This window comes from Malus domestica, chromosome 15 (assembly GCF_042453785.1).
Source record: "Malus domestica chromosome 15, GDT2T_hap1".
Lineage (NCBI taxonomy): Eukaryota > Viridiplantae > Streptophyta > Magnoliopsida > Rosales > Rosaceae > Malus > Malus domestica.
This window is the reverse complement of record NC_091675.1, coordinates 11,193,282-11,209,228: the sequence shown is the minus strand read 5'-3', so window position 1 is coordinate 11,209,228 and position 15,947 is coordinate 11,193,282. Positions and strand designations below refer to the sequence as shown.

At 36.5% G+C, this 15,947-nt stretch overlaps 2 protein-coding genes across 2 annotated transcripts; one reads left to right on the top strand and one right to left on the bottom strand.

Annotated features, from left to right (window-relative positions):
- The first annotated feature begins 5,696 nt into the window (after positions 1 to 5,696).
- Positions 5,697 to 7,896, top strand: LOC103456388 (eukaryotic translation initiation factor 5A-2-like). The gene is made up of 5 exons (XM_008396102.4): positions 5,697 to 6,013; positions 6,779 to 6,901; positions 7,017 to 7,073; positions 7,350 to 7,424; positions 7,540 to 7,896. Exons 1-5 carry the CDS (start codon positions 5,891 to 5,893, stop codon positions 7,642 to 7,644), a joined length of 483 nt encoding a protein of 160 aa, XP_008394324.1. The 5' UTR covers positions 5,697 to 5,890; the 3' UTR covers positions 7,645 to 7,896.
- Positions 7,897 to 9,840: 1,944 nt separating this feature from the next.
- Positions 9,841 to 12,322, bottom strand: LOC103456387 (probable purine permease 5). The gene is made up of 2 exons (XM_008396101.4): positions 12,129 to 12,322; positions 9,841 to 11,032 (listed from the first exon to the last, which is right to left on the bottom strand). The coding sequence occupies exons 1-2, from the start codon at positions 12,148 to 12,150 to the stop codon at positions 9,957 to 9,959; spliced, it is 1,098 nt and encodes a 365-aa protein (XP_008394323.3). The 5' UTR covers positions 12,151 to 12,322; the 3' UTR covers positions 9,841 to 9,956.
- Between the last annotated feature and the right edge of the window lie 3,625 nt (positions 12,323 to 15,947).

Below are 15,947 nucleotides of genomic sequence, written 5' to 3'. Positions count from 1 at the left end.
TTTCGTATTAATTATGAACTTATGATTTGTGTTTCTCTCATCTGTCGTGAACATTGATGGTGAATTCCTTCCGTTGCCTGTCCGATACGCTACATTGTCTGTCGGTATTTTATGCACACGAACAGGATGCAGGTAGCGGTAGGGAACCTAGTGGTGGTTAGTCAGAGACTCACAGACGAGCCAGGAGAGCTAGCTCGTTCTGGCACTCGCAGTAATGTCCTGGACCACCTTTTTCCACCGTCAACCATCGATGCTTAAACCAAAAGCAAAATTTACAGGCTGTGTATGTATATACGTACGTCCCTACACATTAAAACTACATGTGCTTGTTAACACGGGATGTCCATCAACATATACGAAAATCGCGTACTTTCCCTCGGTGCCAAACTGCAGCTTCGTGAGTGTTGTTACCGGATTAGATGTTACTGTTTACAATGGACAGCTAATCCGTTAAATGAGTTTAAATTTCACGACTGGTTTAGGAGATAGGCTAAATCACACTCAAAGGACATTTCGTACTGGTAGAATTGGAAGCAGCATGGCATGCATGCCAAGTTGCCAAGTTGCCAAGTGCCAGCCTCGTCATAATAACTTGCAAAGGAGCGCATGTTTCTTCAAAAAACAAAATGCGAAAGATTCATGCTTAGTAACCACTACAGGATGATCCAATAGTTGGGAACGAATTTCAAGCTCATATTCTACACGGCATGTTTTGGATTAGGTTTATGGTGCTAATGAATCACACGTAGTGACTAGAAGATGCTGAAATGTCTATGTAAGTCTCTCAACTCCCAAGAAGATGGACTGTCGTGGCAAAGCCACTAGCAGGTCGCTTGAAAACAAAAAACATGATTCATGCTTAGTAGATAGACTAATTCACACTCAATTAACCGCACTATGTGCAACATGCATGAGAACCAATTCAATTATTCAACAAAGTGGTCCCCAATTAACAATATATTAAGGATTTAATTTCAAAGTTTTTCTTTTCTTTTCCTGAGACAACGACATTAGGGGCGGAGGTTGAGCTAAGCCACAAAATGGGCAATAGTAATTGTGTCGAACTTGTTATTTATTGGAGCCGAATCTAAAATCTATCACTTACAAATAGACATAACATGAATACCGCTAGAACATAGTGTCAGTGGCTCAAAGTAGTTTTAGTTTTTTATAGGCTTTGGTTTTTATGTGGATGGACCATTTCTTCTACATGTGTGTGTAACGCCCCAACCCAAAATTTTTTATTTCGGAAACTAATTTCGGAATTTACATTTAGTGGTAGGCCAAAAATAAACTCTTATTTACTTACTACAATTCATTACAATTTATTTAATAAATTCTTAACTTCTCACAAAATCGATAGTTAAATTTATTTACCAAAAACATAGGATTAATCTTTAAACTAAACACCCAATTCGTTTTCTTATTTCCAATTTTCGATAAAGATTAATATCGGTTATTTTAAGGTTGCATCTAACTCCCGTTAGACTGCCTACGTACCCTTGAACGAGATCAAGCCTTTCGTAGTTCACAATTTCATTTCTAGTCCATTTTCGAAAATATTCAAGTAGCGGAAATATTCAATATTGAACTTTAACAATCGAATCACATTGAATGGATACTAATTACGGATTTAAAATATCGAATTTTGTGTAAAAAAGCAATATCGGCCCACTGGCCACGTGCCGCTGCCGGTGGCGGTTTCTGGCGAATCAAGGGCGATTTCAGGTGTTTCCCGGTCGAATTAGACTTTGGCCCAGGCATGAATGTTGTTCCTCTCATTGAACTCTACTTGTAACACCCTGCCCCGAATAAATTCTTTAATTCGGGAAATGATGTTATTACTTTTGATAGGCCCAACTTAAAAATCATGTTTAGTTGATTACCATTAATTGTTTGTTTTCTACCATAGTCAATTCTCTAATCCTTACCTTACATTCAAAATCGACTAAAAAAAAATAAGGTAAAAACTCAAATTATTTACTAAATTCCTTCCTTTAATTCTATGTCTTGTTTCCGACCTTGATTCATAAATAAATAAAAAAAATTAAACACCAAACGTACAAATTTATTATCATCTTGTCTCTATTTCCTTTTATAACACACTTCTCATTGTAAGAATTATTTTTCGGGTTATTTAAGGCTGCATCTAACACTGTTAGACTGCCTACGTACCCTGGAGTGGGATCAAGCATTTCGTAGTTCACTAATTCCAAAATTAAACAAATCTGAATATATGCAGTTAATCCAACATATACCAAAATCATATTAATATTCAAACCACAACAATTTTGATCTCAAAAACATAATTAGAATAATGAAATTCTCATAAAGAACAATTGTCGGCTCCCTGGCCATGCGCCACCGCACCTGCCGCCGCGGGTGGCGGTTGGCCGCCTCGACTGGCCGAAAAATTCAATTATTTCTAAAAATTCTCAAAAATTACAGAAATGAAGATCTCAAAGAGTAGAGATAACTTTATACCTATGGCCAATCCAATTTTGTCTAGAAAGGCTCCAATTTGGCCCAAACCCGCTGGAACCCTAGAAATGGGTATCCTTGATTCGACTTCAAACAAACTCCGACGCCCCAACCATTGCTTGGGGTTTGTTATTGGGGTTAATATGAGTCTACTGGTGGTGGAAATTTAATCAAATCATTTCAGATTTGGTGGGATTTAAGCAAGGTAGGTCGCGGCACCCTCGGGTGTGTTCTTCCCAATTTCAAGACCAAACTTCATGATTTTTGGTGGTAATAGGGAGACGGAAGGTCGTGGAGGGGTTTCCAAATGGTTGTTTGACCCAATTCACCGGAAAAAAAGGGTGAAATTCCGTCGGAAATATGTGTGGCGCTGAATCGGGTCGGGTCACCAAGGCCCGGGTCCCGATTCCCCTTGTCCTCTTCCTCTCCTTTCCCTCCCGGTTCTCTCTCCCCATTGGTCCCTCACTCATCTCCCCCTTTCCTCATTGGCTTGTCTCTCCCTCATTTCTCTCCTTTATCTTCCATCTCCACCGCCTAACTTTTCTTACTTTTAATCTGGGCCACACACGTGGCCTTCTAGATCTGGCTCAAAAAATCTAGAGCATTTTATAAATGATAAATTTACAATTTTACCCTCGACTTTAAGCGTTAATAACTTCTTCATTATATCTCCAAATTGCGTTCCGTACATAAATTTTGACCTTGAAAGGTCTACAGATTTTCAATAATTAATATCCAAACTTTAAACCTCGTAACTAGTTTACTTTAAAGCGAAAATTTTATGAATTAATATAAATTCCCAATTCTTTTTACATATTCATAATTATGAATACCAAATTCCTATATTTACATTTTTCAGGGTATTACGCTATTTGTCTATAAAATTTGGTAGTTTTTAGAGTTAGTCGGAAAATTTGGTTTCTGTTCGCCGGAAACCACCATCGGCGGCGACGGCGCGTGGCCAATGGGCCGATATTGCTTTTTTACACAAAATTCGATATTTTAAATTCGTAATTAGTATCCATTCAATGTGATTCGATTGTTAAAGTTCAATATTGAATATTTCCACTAGTTGAATATTTTTTAAAATAGACTAGAAATGAAATTGTGAACTACGAAATGCTTGATCCCGTTCAAGGGTATGTAGGTAGTCTAACGAGAGTTAGATCCATCCTTAAAATAACCGAGATTAATCTTTATCGAAAATTAGAAATAAGAAAAGGGATTGGGTGTTTAGTTTAAAGATTAATCCTATGTTTTTGGTAAATAAATTTAGCTATAGATTTTGTGAGAAATTAAGAATTTATTAAATAAATTGGGATTAATGGTAGTAAGTAATCAAGAGTTTATTTTTTGCCCTACCATTAAATGTAAATTTCAAAATAAAAAAATTCGGGTCGGGACGTTACAGTGTGTCTCTCCCCTTTTCTGAGCAAGGGAATGGTCCCTCGCAGTCACTCCACATGAAGATGCAATATCAAATATAACACAAGCGGTCGGAGAGAGACACCAAATAAATCACATATATTCATAATTGATATATCTTCTAATTAGCACGAGTACATCGAACTGTGATATCTTGTTTCAATGATACAATATCACGTGTAAATTTTTCTCCTTTATGATAGTATCATTAACATAGAACGCCATGCCACAATGGCACCCGTAGCATAATTATACACAATTTCTCCCTTTCATTTACACCTTTTTGCATAACCTTTCCATCTCTAAAACCCTAAGCCTCAAACTCATAGTGGAATGGAATGGTATATGAAAGAATCCATAACGATGATGAAGTATTTTGTCATCAAATTTAGGTTTTACCTACATTGTTTTCCCATTTCTTTAACATGATCGGTCCAGTGCGTACTGATCATTATAGAAGTTTTACTCCTATATGGTGTCATGAATGTTTTTTATTTCAATATCTCTTGAAATTAAATCGAAGAACCGATTGTTTTTTTCAAAATTATATTGCTCGAGCATTGTAATTAATTTTATTCAATAAAATATTATATATCTTATTTTCAAAAAATCTTTGGTCAAAGAAAAAGAAAATATTGTGGAATAATATGGGAGCTAAGAAAATATAGCATTTTTGCATGGTTAACTAATTGGTTTTGTTCGTTGGAATAATTGATGGGCCCATGAAGAGTTGTAATGGGCATATGATTCTTTAGTTCGGTCCAAGTCCAATACGGCATCCTTTAAAAGAGGAGAGACGTGAACCGTTTAGTGTGAGCTATTTTTATTTAAGGAAAATTAATGAAAATAATTTGAAAATTCTGAGTTCTAACGATAATGACAAAATAAAGGGTAAAGTATCATAATTGATTTTTAGTGTAAAAATATGATTTTTCGTTAAAATGAACAGTATCATGAGTTTTTCGTTAAAATTTCCTTATATTTATAAGATAATTCCTGACGTCGATAAACTACAAATAGTTAGCAATGGAGGCATCACTATGAGCTTTATTGGCTCCTAGAGTAGTAGACTGCTGTGTGGTGAAGTCACGAACTGATTTTATTTAAAAAAATATTTATCTTGTGAGACCATGAATTTGTGGAATAAGACAATTTAAAATTAGGAAAAAGAAATAAAAAAAGAGTAAAGAAACAAAGGGATTTAGACAAAATTGAGAAAAAATATTTTTCTTTATAATTATGAATAAGTATTAATATGGAAAACACAGATAAGGATCCTCTCCTGATCCTCTTTGTGGGGATCCGAAGATCAATCAATCGTGTTCCATCACTATGCGGCATATTCTACTATTTTGCTACGATTTGATGGCGAGTGAAATTATATCAAGTAAATATATTTAACTTTTATTTATATGATATTTTTCTACATGATTAATTTCATTTTCAGTAAAACTTATGGACGGCAAACAATCATACTATTAAAAGACATTCAATAAATGCGAACAATTTATTGTTCATACTCATATTTAGAAAATATGCAGTTAACCGCACTAAAAATTATAAGTATTTAATCGTGAACAATTTGTTGTTGACACTCATATTTAAAAAATATGCCGTTATAAGTATTTAGTCATATAATTTATTTAGTTCACAAGAGTTTAGTTTATTTATCTGTGTGAAAACATATATTTATAATTCATTTAAAAAATTAAAATAAGAAAATTGAAAAGAAAAATAATAATAAAAAAGAAAGGGATGGATAACCTCCTCTTTCTTCTATTCTTTTTGGATAAGTTTATAACAGATCCAACGGTGGAGAATCGATCTGAGTAACCATGGTTAACAGATGACCTAGAAACCTTGGAATATAGAGCCGGTTGCAGTCCCAAAACCAGAAGTCGCCCTCTTTCGTTGTTTTAGCAGAAACAAAGAGAAAACCCAAGGGGGACAGAGAAGCTCGGTCATCAACTTCGGAGGCAGAGAGATGTCGGACGAGGAGCACCAGTTCGAATCCAAGGCCGACGCCGGCGCATCTAAGACCTATCCCCAGCAGGCTGGTACCATCCGCAAGAATGGCTACATCGTCATCAAGGCCAGACCTTGCAAGGTTTATTTCTTCCCTAATTTTTCGAATTCGAGATGCAATTTTTCAGGGCTTTTGGGTCAAAATTCATCTGGGTTTTGTGGTTTCGCCAGATCTTTGTTGGGTTTTCAAGCTTTGATTGAATTTGTTTGCTTTGCTGTGTATTTTGTTGATTTGGTTTTGGTATTTGATTATTCATGATCTCATTGTTGTGGATGATTATTTGTTTGTGTTGTTAATTCCTATGTTTATTGTTGCGGATGATTATTTGTTTATTTGTTTGTGTTGTTAATGGTGGTGATGTTGTCGAATCGAAAGATTTGGGGATTGCAATTTATTTGTTGGGAGTTTAGTGTTTTTGAATTTGTTGTTAATGTTTGGCTCTCATGCTGGGTACTCAGAGGGAGTAGTCAGTAACGAATCTTGTGGACGCAATCGATTTATCACGTAGCACACATACAGTCATACACAAGTAAAACTCGGTATTGCGCATTCGTTTGCTACAATTATTAGGGCTGGCAATTAAATCCATGGCATCTTTGTGTAGGTCTAGATTTGTTGTGTTGGGGCTTAGCACAAACGCACACACTCTGTACACAAATACAACTGGTCCTTATTGATATCTAAAGTTTTTGTGCTGTAAATTGAACCGTAAATCCCAATTTTTCTTATCTGACCAACTAATAAAACTGAAATTTTAGTGCTCATCATCCTTGTATATTATTTCTATATGAATGCTTGATTTGATTAATCCATTCTCAGTTAAAATCATGTTTGCTCTCATTACAGGTTGTTGAAGTCTCCACCTCCAAAACTGGAAAGCACGGTCACGCTAAGTGCCACTTTGTGGCAATTGATATTTTCAATGGAAAGAAGCTTGAAGATATTGTTCCTTCGTCCCACAATTGTGATGTAATTGCTTTCGAGAAATTTGTCTTTTGTGAAATTGTGTATCTTTGTATGTGTTGTATTTCTTGGTTTTAAGTTGGATCATTCATTCTCCGCTTATTTATCATTGTTTTTTCAGGTTCCCCATGTCAACCGTACTGACTACCAGCTGATTGATATCTCTGAGGATGGCTTTGTAAGTTTTCTTGACAATTAGTTCCAAGGATGTAATCAGAAATTTTGATTGTTATGTGAATTTATGTGCGCTTCGATGGTAATGATGATACCGAAGGAAGCAAACTTAAGACGGTAGAATCATCTATTATTTGAGATTTTGACGCATGAATTTATATTTGGGAGTTTCACGATAATTTTCTTCTCTGTCTGTGTTATGTTAATGGAAGTTATATATTTCTTTTGACATGCATTTCTTCCATTTTATTTGCTCTAACTGGAGTTCGACATGTTGTAGGTGAGTCTTTTGACTGAAAATGGAAACACCAAGGATGATCTGAGGCTTCCCACTGACGACAGTCTGCTTACCCAGGTATCTGTCTCATCAAGCAAAGAAAAAAACTCATATACCGTGGTTGCTTTATTGTAATTTGTATCTCTTTTCTTCGTATTCGACTAAAGCTTTTCATTTTCTGTGTTTTTTATAGATCAAGGACGGGTTTAATGATGGAAAGGATCTTGTGGTGACCGTCATGTCTGCCATGGGTGAGGAGCAGATCTGTGCCCTCAAGGACATTGGTCCGAAGAATTAAGTATGATGCTGTAGCAGTAGCTCTAGCTGATGGCAAGACGTTCTTTGCTTTTACTTTTATTTTTGGTGGAACCATATTAACCGTGCAATGAAACCTTTGTTTTAAATGGTGTTTTATCTTGCCAAGCTTGTAAAAGTGATGACGCAAAGAAGATTTATAGCTGCCGGATCCCTTGGCCAAGGGGGCTTGCTGCATATCTATTATACTATTTCTCTGGGTTTTTTCCAACAAATGAAATATTTTGATGTTAAATCTTTGTTAAGGTTTATGTTCTGATGTTTCGGATGCTTTGTTTTGGTTGCTGATGCTTCACATGTTGAATCGTTGTTACTGTCATCCTTTTTTTCTTCGCAAGAGTTGAATTTCTGTTTCACTGTCAATTTTATGACATCACGTTTCGTGCTTATTTTCGCTCGTATTGACGTATAGTGCGACTTGTTAGATACGTTGGGACGTATGGACGCAGACACTATAACTGTAATTCAATCAATCTTGGGAAGCTTGCCGATTTACTAGATGTCCTTGTTCAAAATTCCTTGCGGGGTAAGAGGACGTCTGGAAAAACTAATGAAGGGGTTTCTCTGGCAGACACTATAACTGTAATTCAATCAATCTTGGGAAGCTTGCCGATTTACTAGATGTCCTTGTTCAAAATTCCTTGCGGGGTAAGAGGACGTCTGGAAAAACTAATGAAGGGGTTTCTCTGGGAAGGCGTGGAGGAAGGTAAGAAAACCCATTTGGTCAAATGGGAGTTAGTTACTAAAAACAAGGAGGAAGGAGGTCTAGGGGTGGGGAATTTGAGGAATCAGAACAAAGCATTATTGTCTAAGTGGTTGTGGAGATTCCCAATGGAGTCTTAGTCTCTATGGCACTAGGTGATAAGAAGCAAGTATGGGCTACAAGTTAATGGATGGAATGCACTTTCTCCAAGAAGGGTTTCAAGTCGCAGCCCATGGAAAGACATTTCGAGTGGTTCTCATCAATTTCTTAGATGTTGCAAGTTTGAGGTGGGCAACGGAGAGAGGGTGAGGTTTTGGGAGGATGGGTGGTCAGCAGGGGGACCGCTAAAGGAGCAATTCCCCAGATTATTCCTACTATCGAGGAAGCATAGTCATAACATTTCGAGCTTCGTGGAAATTTCGTCAAATTTCTTGAGTTGGAACTTTGACTTTAGGAGAAATCTGAATGAGATGGAGATAGAAGAGGCGGCCACAATATTACAGAAAGTGGAAGAGGTTCGCTTGTCTCTATCAAAAATGGATAACATAAGGTGGAATCTGGAAGCTTCAGGTTTGTTCACATGCAAATCCTATCGTTCATTACTAAGCAACAATGGGATTCTGCACTATTATCCACCCTACTCTCAAATTTGGAAATCAAAAGCTCCTCCAAAGGTTAAAATACTTGTATGGCTTGTGGCCAATGGGAATCTCAACACTTGCAACAGAGTTCAAAGGAGAAACCCTCTTATGTGTTTATCCCCACATTGGTGTAGCTTGTGCAAAGCTAAGGAGGCGAGTGTAAATCACATCTTTCTTCATTGCTCCTACTCGATCCAACTGTGGTGGAAACTGTTTCAGGAGGTTAAAGTAAGTTGGGTCATTCCTAAAGGGTGTTTCGAGCTACTAGGTACAAATTTTAAGGCACTTGGAAAAGGGAAGAAATCCAAAGCTTTGTGGGGTTGCCTGGTATCGGCAATTTTTTGGAATATATGGTTGGAACGCAACAAAAGGATTTTTGAAGACTATACTGAAGTGGGGGCAGAAGTACTTTGGGGGAGGGTAAAATATTGGGCAGCTTTTTGGGCTTCGATCACTAAAGAGTTCAATAATTGCTCTCTATCTCAAATACTGTGGGATTTGTTAGCAACAGTTGAGTGAGCTAGGTCTAAAAATGGCTGCAGTTGAGTGGGCTAGGTCTAGAAATGGCTGCTGTAGCCAAATCCTATTGGGATTTTCCTTTCTATATAGTTGGTGGACTTCTTATCCACTTCTGTGTATTTCTCTATTCTTTAATAAAATTGTTTCTTCTCAAAAAAAAAAAAAAAATGGATGCAGACGCTAGATTGATGCACGCAATTACGATTGTCGAGAAGAATCCTTTGCAAACGTTGATCCATGTAGTTCGACTTTTTAAACAATCTTCACCGTTTTTTCCGAATGTTTTAAGTAAAATTTTGAGACAAAAGCAGAGCTATACATATAAAAAGTATATCCTTATATCATTTGGAAGGAATATGTATGATAACCAAGCAATTCACTACATTAGGATATGATAAACATATAAACCCAAATGAACCAGAAAACAAAATATCAAGAGGAATCTCTACTTGAAGATGCAGAGGAACTGCCATAGATGTAGCAGCCAAAGCCCCAAAACGTAACAATCAGAGAGAGGATCTTCAACCCGCTCATCGGGTCTTTTAACAATATGACAGCTGCAATGCTGGTGAGGGGAACCCTTACTGCGTTCAGCACACCGGCGAGAACGGTGGAAGATAAGAAAAGCACAGCAGTAGCCCCTAATACCCCTAACTGGAAACTGATGACACTCCAAATGAGAACAAGGTAATAAGCAGACTTACCGCCCTTGAAAATTCCGGCCTCGTTTTTCATTCCCTGAAAATCCTTATTCACGATTACTCCGATAGTGGTGAACACGAAAGCAAAGAAAGAAACCATGACTTGTTGCTCCAACACAACATGGAAGGACCTTCTACCAAGTAGCTTCACGAAAACCAGCTCTGAAAGAGCGAAAATAAGCCCGTGGAGTGCTGATCCTAAAATATCCCACACAAATCCCAGAATGTATTGCTTATCAGTTACATTTCCATATCTGTCTGAATCTGAATCCAGAGCAATGATGGTCATAGCAGCTGTAATGATAAAAATAGCGTTTACTATCGCTGCATTAAGTTTGTTGTTCACAAGTAGGTGCCCGAATAATGCAGAAAATACTAGAGATGATGATGCAAGAAGAGAAGCGGTAGATGCTGGGAGGTAAGCATATGCATAAGCATACATGAGATTGTCAGCGGCACTTAATAGACCTAGCACAATATAAGAAACGGTAAGTTTTAAATTCAGGGGAGTAGGGGTCGTTTTGCAGACGAAGTACGTAGGCAATAAGATTAAAGCAATCAGAGGCCACCCTGCTACGGCAACCCATGAAATGATCCACTTGCTAGTGCCTCCATTGGCATAATACACACGAGAAAGAAGACTAGATGCAGGAAACGCTATAAGCATGCCCCCACTGCTAAGGACAAGGAGAATCCAATGCGAGATTGGCTTGCTTTTGTATGCTTCCCGAGCCCTTGTCTCAAGGGCAGAAACCCGGCCCCATAATGAAACGGGAGGTTTTGGCGATTCCTCCTCCATTCTTTCCCCTGACATGAATTCACGATCATGAGAATTAACGCATGCTAAACTCATTAAACGACAATCAAGGAATTCACAGTGAAAAACTCAATCAAGAAAACTTCATTAAAAAGGGTATGAAATCTTGGGATTTAAGTCCCCACAGAATGTACATGCTTGTAATCCCTTTAACCGTGCAAAACCATGGTTTCAAATTAACCACATCTCTTTTTGTTCCACGAAAAGGAAGATTACTCAATGCCATATATATATGCAGTAAATGGAAAATACTGAATCTACCATGAAAGTGATGATGCCATACAGATGTAGAGAAACAAGAGGAATTAGAGTGGAGGGAAAAATATAATAGGAAAGGAGACCAAAGAACAAGCGAAATGAAATGGTTATCAGACGGACCCTCAAGTTTGAATGTTCAATAACCAAGTCCACGCGACGCCTATCTACTGAGGCCAAACCAAACTCAAAAAGAAATTAGGAACCAAAACCAAAGGCAAACTGCATCAAAACAATCTCTCTGCAGACTGCAGTAAAGAAACCAAATACAATACCTATACCAAACAAAATCTCTACACAAAAATTCAAAGCAAACCAACTAAAATTTACAGGAATAAACCCGATTTCCGAGCTTTTGCATATCCATAAAACGAATGCCTTCTCGTCTTGTATTCTTTTAATCTACAACTATGGCAGGTGATTCTAAAGCAGAAAACATACTAGTTGAAGCAGCTGATTCCAGGGCAGGAGCAGAAAGAGGCCTACCCTTTACTCAATTTCAAGCTGTTCAGCTGAAAGATTTGAACTTTGGAGAACCAAATATAACTCCAAATTTGGGTAATTTCCACTCAGCAATTTACTTACTTTCTTCACAGTAATTAGCCTATTTCTAGTCAATCCAATTCCAATTCCAATTCTTTTAAGTTTTATACACACACCCCACAAGTTATCTATACAAACACACAAACAAAATGAAAATTTTAATTAAATTATTTAATTTCTGTCATGCATTTTTCCCAGCAACCAATCAACACCAAATGGAATATAATATATTTATAAAAAAAAACACCAGAAAAAAATGAAGTAAAAATGGAGTGATTAGCGACTGACCCGACTCGAGCAGCGGCTGCATTAGTTACGATTCAGAGCCAGGACCATGCATATCGCATACCTTTGATTCTGGGATAGGTTGGAAATTGAAATGGCGTACGTTTTGTATTCTGAATTTTGACTCCTTGTGAGCTGTGAAGGAATATCGTCTATTATTTAATTTGTTTGTATTATATATTTGATTGGACAACGAAAGGCCACGTGTTTGGATTCAGCCTTTCACTCATCGTTTATACCAGTAATGAAGGCAATTACTCATACAAACCACGTTTGGTAAAGAGCAGACATTTTCAAAGAGAGACTCTTTATAAATGATTTGTTATCTTACATTTTAACGTCAATTCTCATGCGAGTGTTATAATAATTGATTTGTATGAGTGTAGGGAGTATTCAATTGGGAATTTGAGATATTTTAATGGATTTATAAATCCATTGATTTTTATGATGTTTAACTGATTTTTAAATATTTCATATAAAATTTTGATTCAATTCATTTAAAATCTCATAGGGAGAAGTAAGATTTATAGATGCTTAAAATACATTATAAAATATCTCAAATTCTCTCAAATTTCTTAACTTTTCCTAATTCTTTACATTCAAATTCTAATTGAATACACCTAGAATGTTATAAATTTCTTTAAAATTTTGATTAAATATACCTGGATTTCTAAGGATTTTAATAATCTATCTTAAAATATTGATTGAATACACATTAAATTTTAGATAATAACTTAAAATCCTAATTGAATACTCCTGAATTCATTACAAGAATTAAAATTCCTTAAATTTCTAATTGAATACCTCTCTAGCATTCCTCGTAAAGTAAAATGTTTACTCCCCAAAATTTGCTAGCCCACGCGACCACCTAAAAAGGAAATTTACATGAAATGATCTGAATTTTGTGGAAAACTTCAGTATCCCCCTCACCAACCATTCCCTCTCCCCCTGCTTCTTCAGAACTCGGTGCCAAGCCAGGCATTTGTCAGTGTTTCATCGAGTCGTGTTCATTCATCTTCAACTTGCATATCATAATATACTGCTTTCGTATCCCCATTATCGCCTCTCATCCTCGTCATGTGAACCATTTGAAGAACCGTTCATCTCTCGAACCCGAAGTTGGAAAATGAGTCAGAGAGAATCTTCAATTGACGTGGTGAGGGTGATAGCGAGAGTTCCACCGTCTACACCGTCTATGCAGTGTCTCGTGTCCATAATATTATTGGCACATAATGTAAGGATTGTTTTCTACTCGTGTTATGAAAATTACTCATATTAAGTAGTCGTGGTTTGATTCCCTCTTGGATCAAATTAAGATTTACGTGGGAAGGCGTGGTGGCGTGCTGTGCCCCGAAATTTAAGCCACACAGATGTAATCATGTAACCTATTGGAGGCGAAGAAGAAGGGACCAGGATCCTCTCCTAAGCAGTTCCCTAGGGATCCCGTAATCTTGTTCGTTCATTTTATATCATGCGGTCAGTTTTCGTTAGGTACTATTCATATTTGAATTTTAAAATTTAAATTTTAAATAATTTCTGACCGCACGATATACGATGAACGGACATGATTACGGGATCCCTAGGAAATTACTCAGGAGAGGATCCTGTTCCAAGAAGAAGGGCACCTCCGGGCCCGCCCCATCCCCCGATCCCAAAAGCATGGGATGTGTCTATATTTTAGCCCAACCCATTTTCACATGGCGTGGGAGCTGTCATAGTCATGAAGCCTTTTTGATATCATCTTGTTAGTGAACTCATAAGTACATTACGATCATTAAATTATTACCATGTGAATTAATTAGAAATCAATGTTGTTAAGTACAATGGCACCACAAACACAAAAGATTTACCAATGTAAATTCTCATGTCTACGTCACTCATTAGATCACTTCAAGGGATTAGTAGGAGAGATGGACCTTAAAAGGAGCTCCCATGTGTTGTAATCCACCTCAACTCGTAAAAAAGTTCTCAAATTTTATGCTCCCGACCCCCTCTTAATCCACCTTAAACTCACTCTCGAGTCTATAATCTTTCAGATGTTGAGTGTGGTAGACACAAGAAATACAAATTCCGGGCATGTAAGTTTTGTTCCACACACAGATTTGGGCACATTACCAATTTTTCAATAAGCAAAGCACCACCATTGTATCTGTCTGATTATGTTCTTGGCAGTCAATATTAACTTTCTAGCAAGAATCTCCCTTTAAACTTTAATCTTTAATCAAAGCAGTTTAATTGGAAGCTTTTAATCAAAATTTTGGTAGTGTGGTATAGTTGCGTTTTGAGTTATGAAAAAGATTGTTTTTCCATAACCAGAAAGAAACAAATAAATATGTGTGATGCTATCCACACATCGATTTTATTTCCTACTCATCTCTTATTAATTTATATTATTTGATATTTTTTAATTCATTAATCCAAATGTTAAAATTGAATGGAGCGAAAAAGGTAAAAAGAAGTTTGAATAACACCACCCATAAGATGTCAAAGTCCTAAAATGTGTCGTGGTTGATCCATCGATGAAGTCAAAAAGGCAATTCAGGATGCATTTCACAAGAATGAGGATCCTCTTTGTGAGGATCCAGAGATTCTCCAATCACGTCCGTTCGTCGTATATCGTGCGTTAATAAATTGTTGTAATTTTTTTACTTAAAATTGAATATAAACAATATTTGATGAAAATTGACCACATAATATACGATGAACAGACGTGATTGAAATTTGAAGGATCTCCATGATCCGTAGAGGATCCTCGTTCCATTTCACAAGGCAGCGATTCTAAATTCAGGATGCATTCCACAGGGCGGCGGTTTCAAAAAGGCAAATACGTTTCCAACTTTTTTTTAACGTGGTTGACGTCATGCTGACGTCAGACCACTCTGGTGCTGGGTCGGGCCAGAATCTCCTGGTTAGGCAGTCTTGGCCCAACTAATTGGGCTGGGATTGGGATGGTTGTTGGGGTTGTAGGGGATTGAATTATCAAATTGGTTTGGCAAATATTCTGAAGAAGATGATAGAATAAAAGCACATTGCCATTCACTTTTTACTTTTTTTGACTTTGTACCAATATTTCACAACCACACCTTTTAATTCAGAATATACACATTCGGATTCGATAACTTGATATTGATTTGCTGACAATTTTTTTAACTAGCTTCAATATTCTTACAAATTAATTAGAAAGATAAGGTAATTTTTTGTGAGATAGCACTTCATCAATATTCGGATTCGTTATTTAAAAAAAAAAAATTTATTAGAGACGAATTAGGGGAGATAGCACTTTACCAACCGTCCCTTTTATATCATTAGAGATGTGACAGAAAATTTCAACCGTCGGATCAGATGAATTGAAGAATATCAAGTGACAGAAATTTACAGATGATGTGTAAGAAGTAACAATAGGTGTGTGGATATCACACCCCATATCATTATCCTAAAAGTAAAGCACTATAAACCTATACATTTTTTGTTCCTAGCTAGGACATATTACATAGTTTTTTAAAAGAATATCTATGGTTGCAAAATATCGAAACGTCCATTCTTTGTTGACGAAGAGAAACTTATATGCGAGCAACATGCTAAATCAGTATTCCAAATATTTTATGTATCATTATTAGCGTTAAAATATTTATGTTGGCGATATTTTCATCGAAATATCAGAAAAATTAAAGATTGATATGGAAAAAAAGGGAAGGACAATCAATGAATATTCGACAATATTTAATTCTCACTACATAAATTTTGTCATAAACCATATCAAATGTCGAACATTTTAATTTTTTTGAGAAATTTTTTTCCTAATTTTGACTAAATTTTAATAAG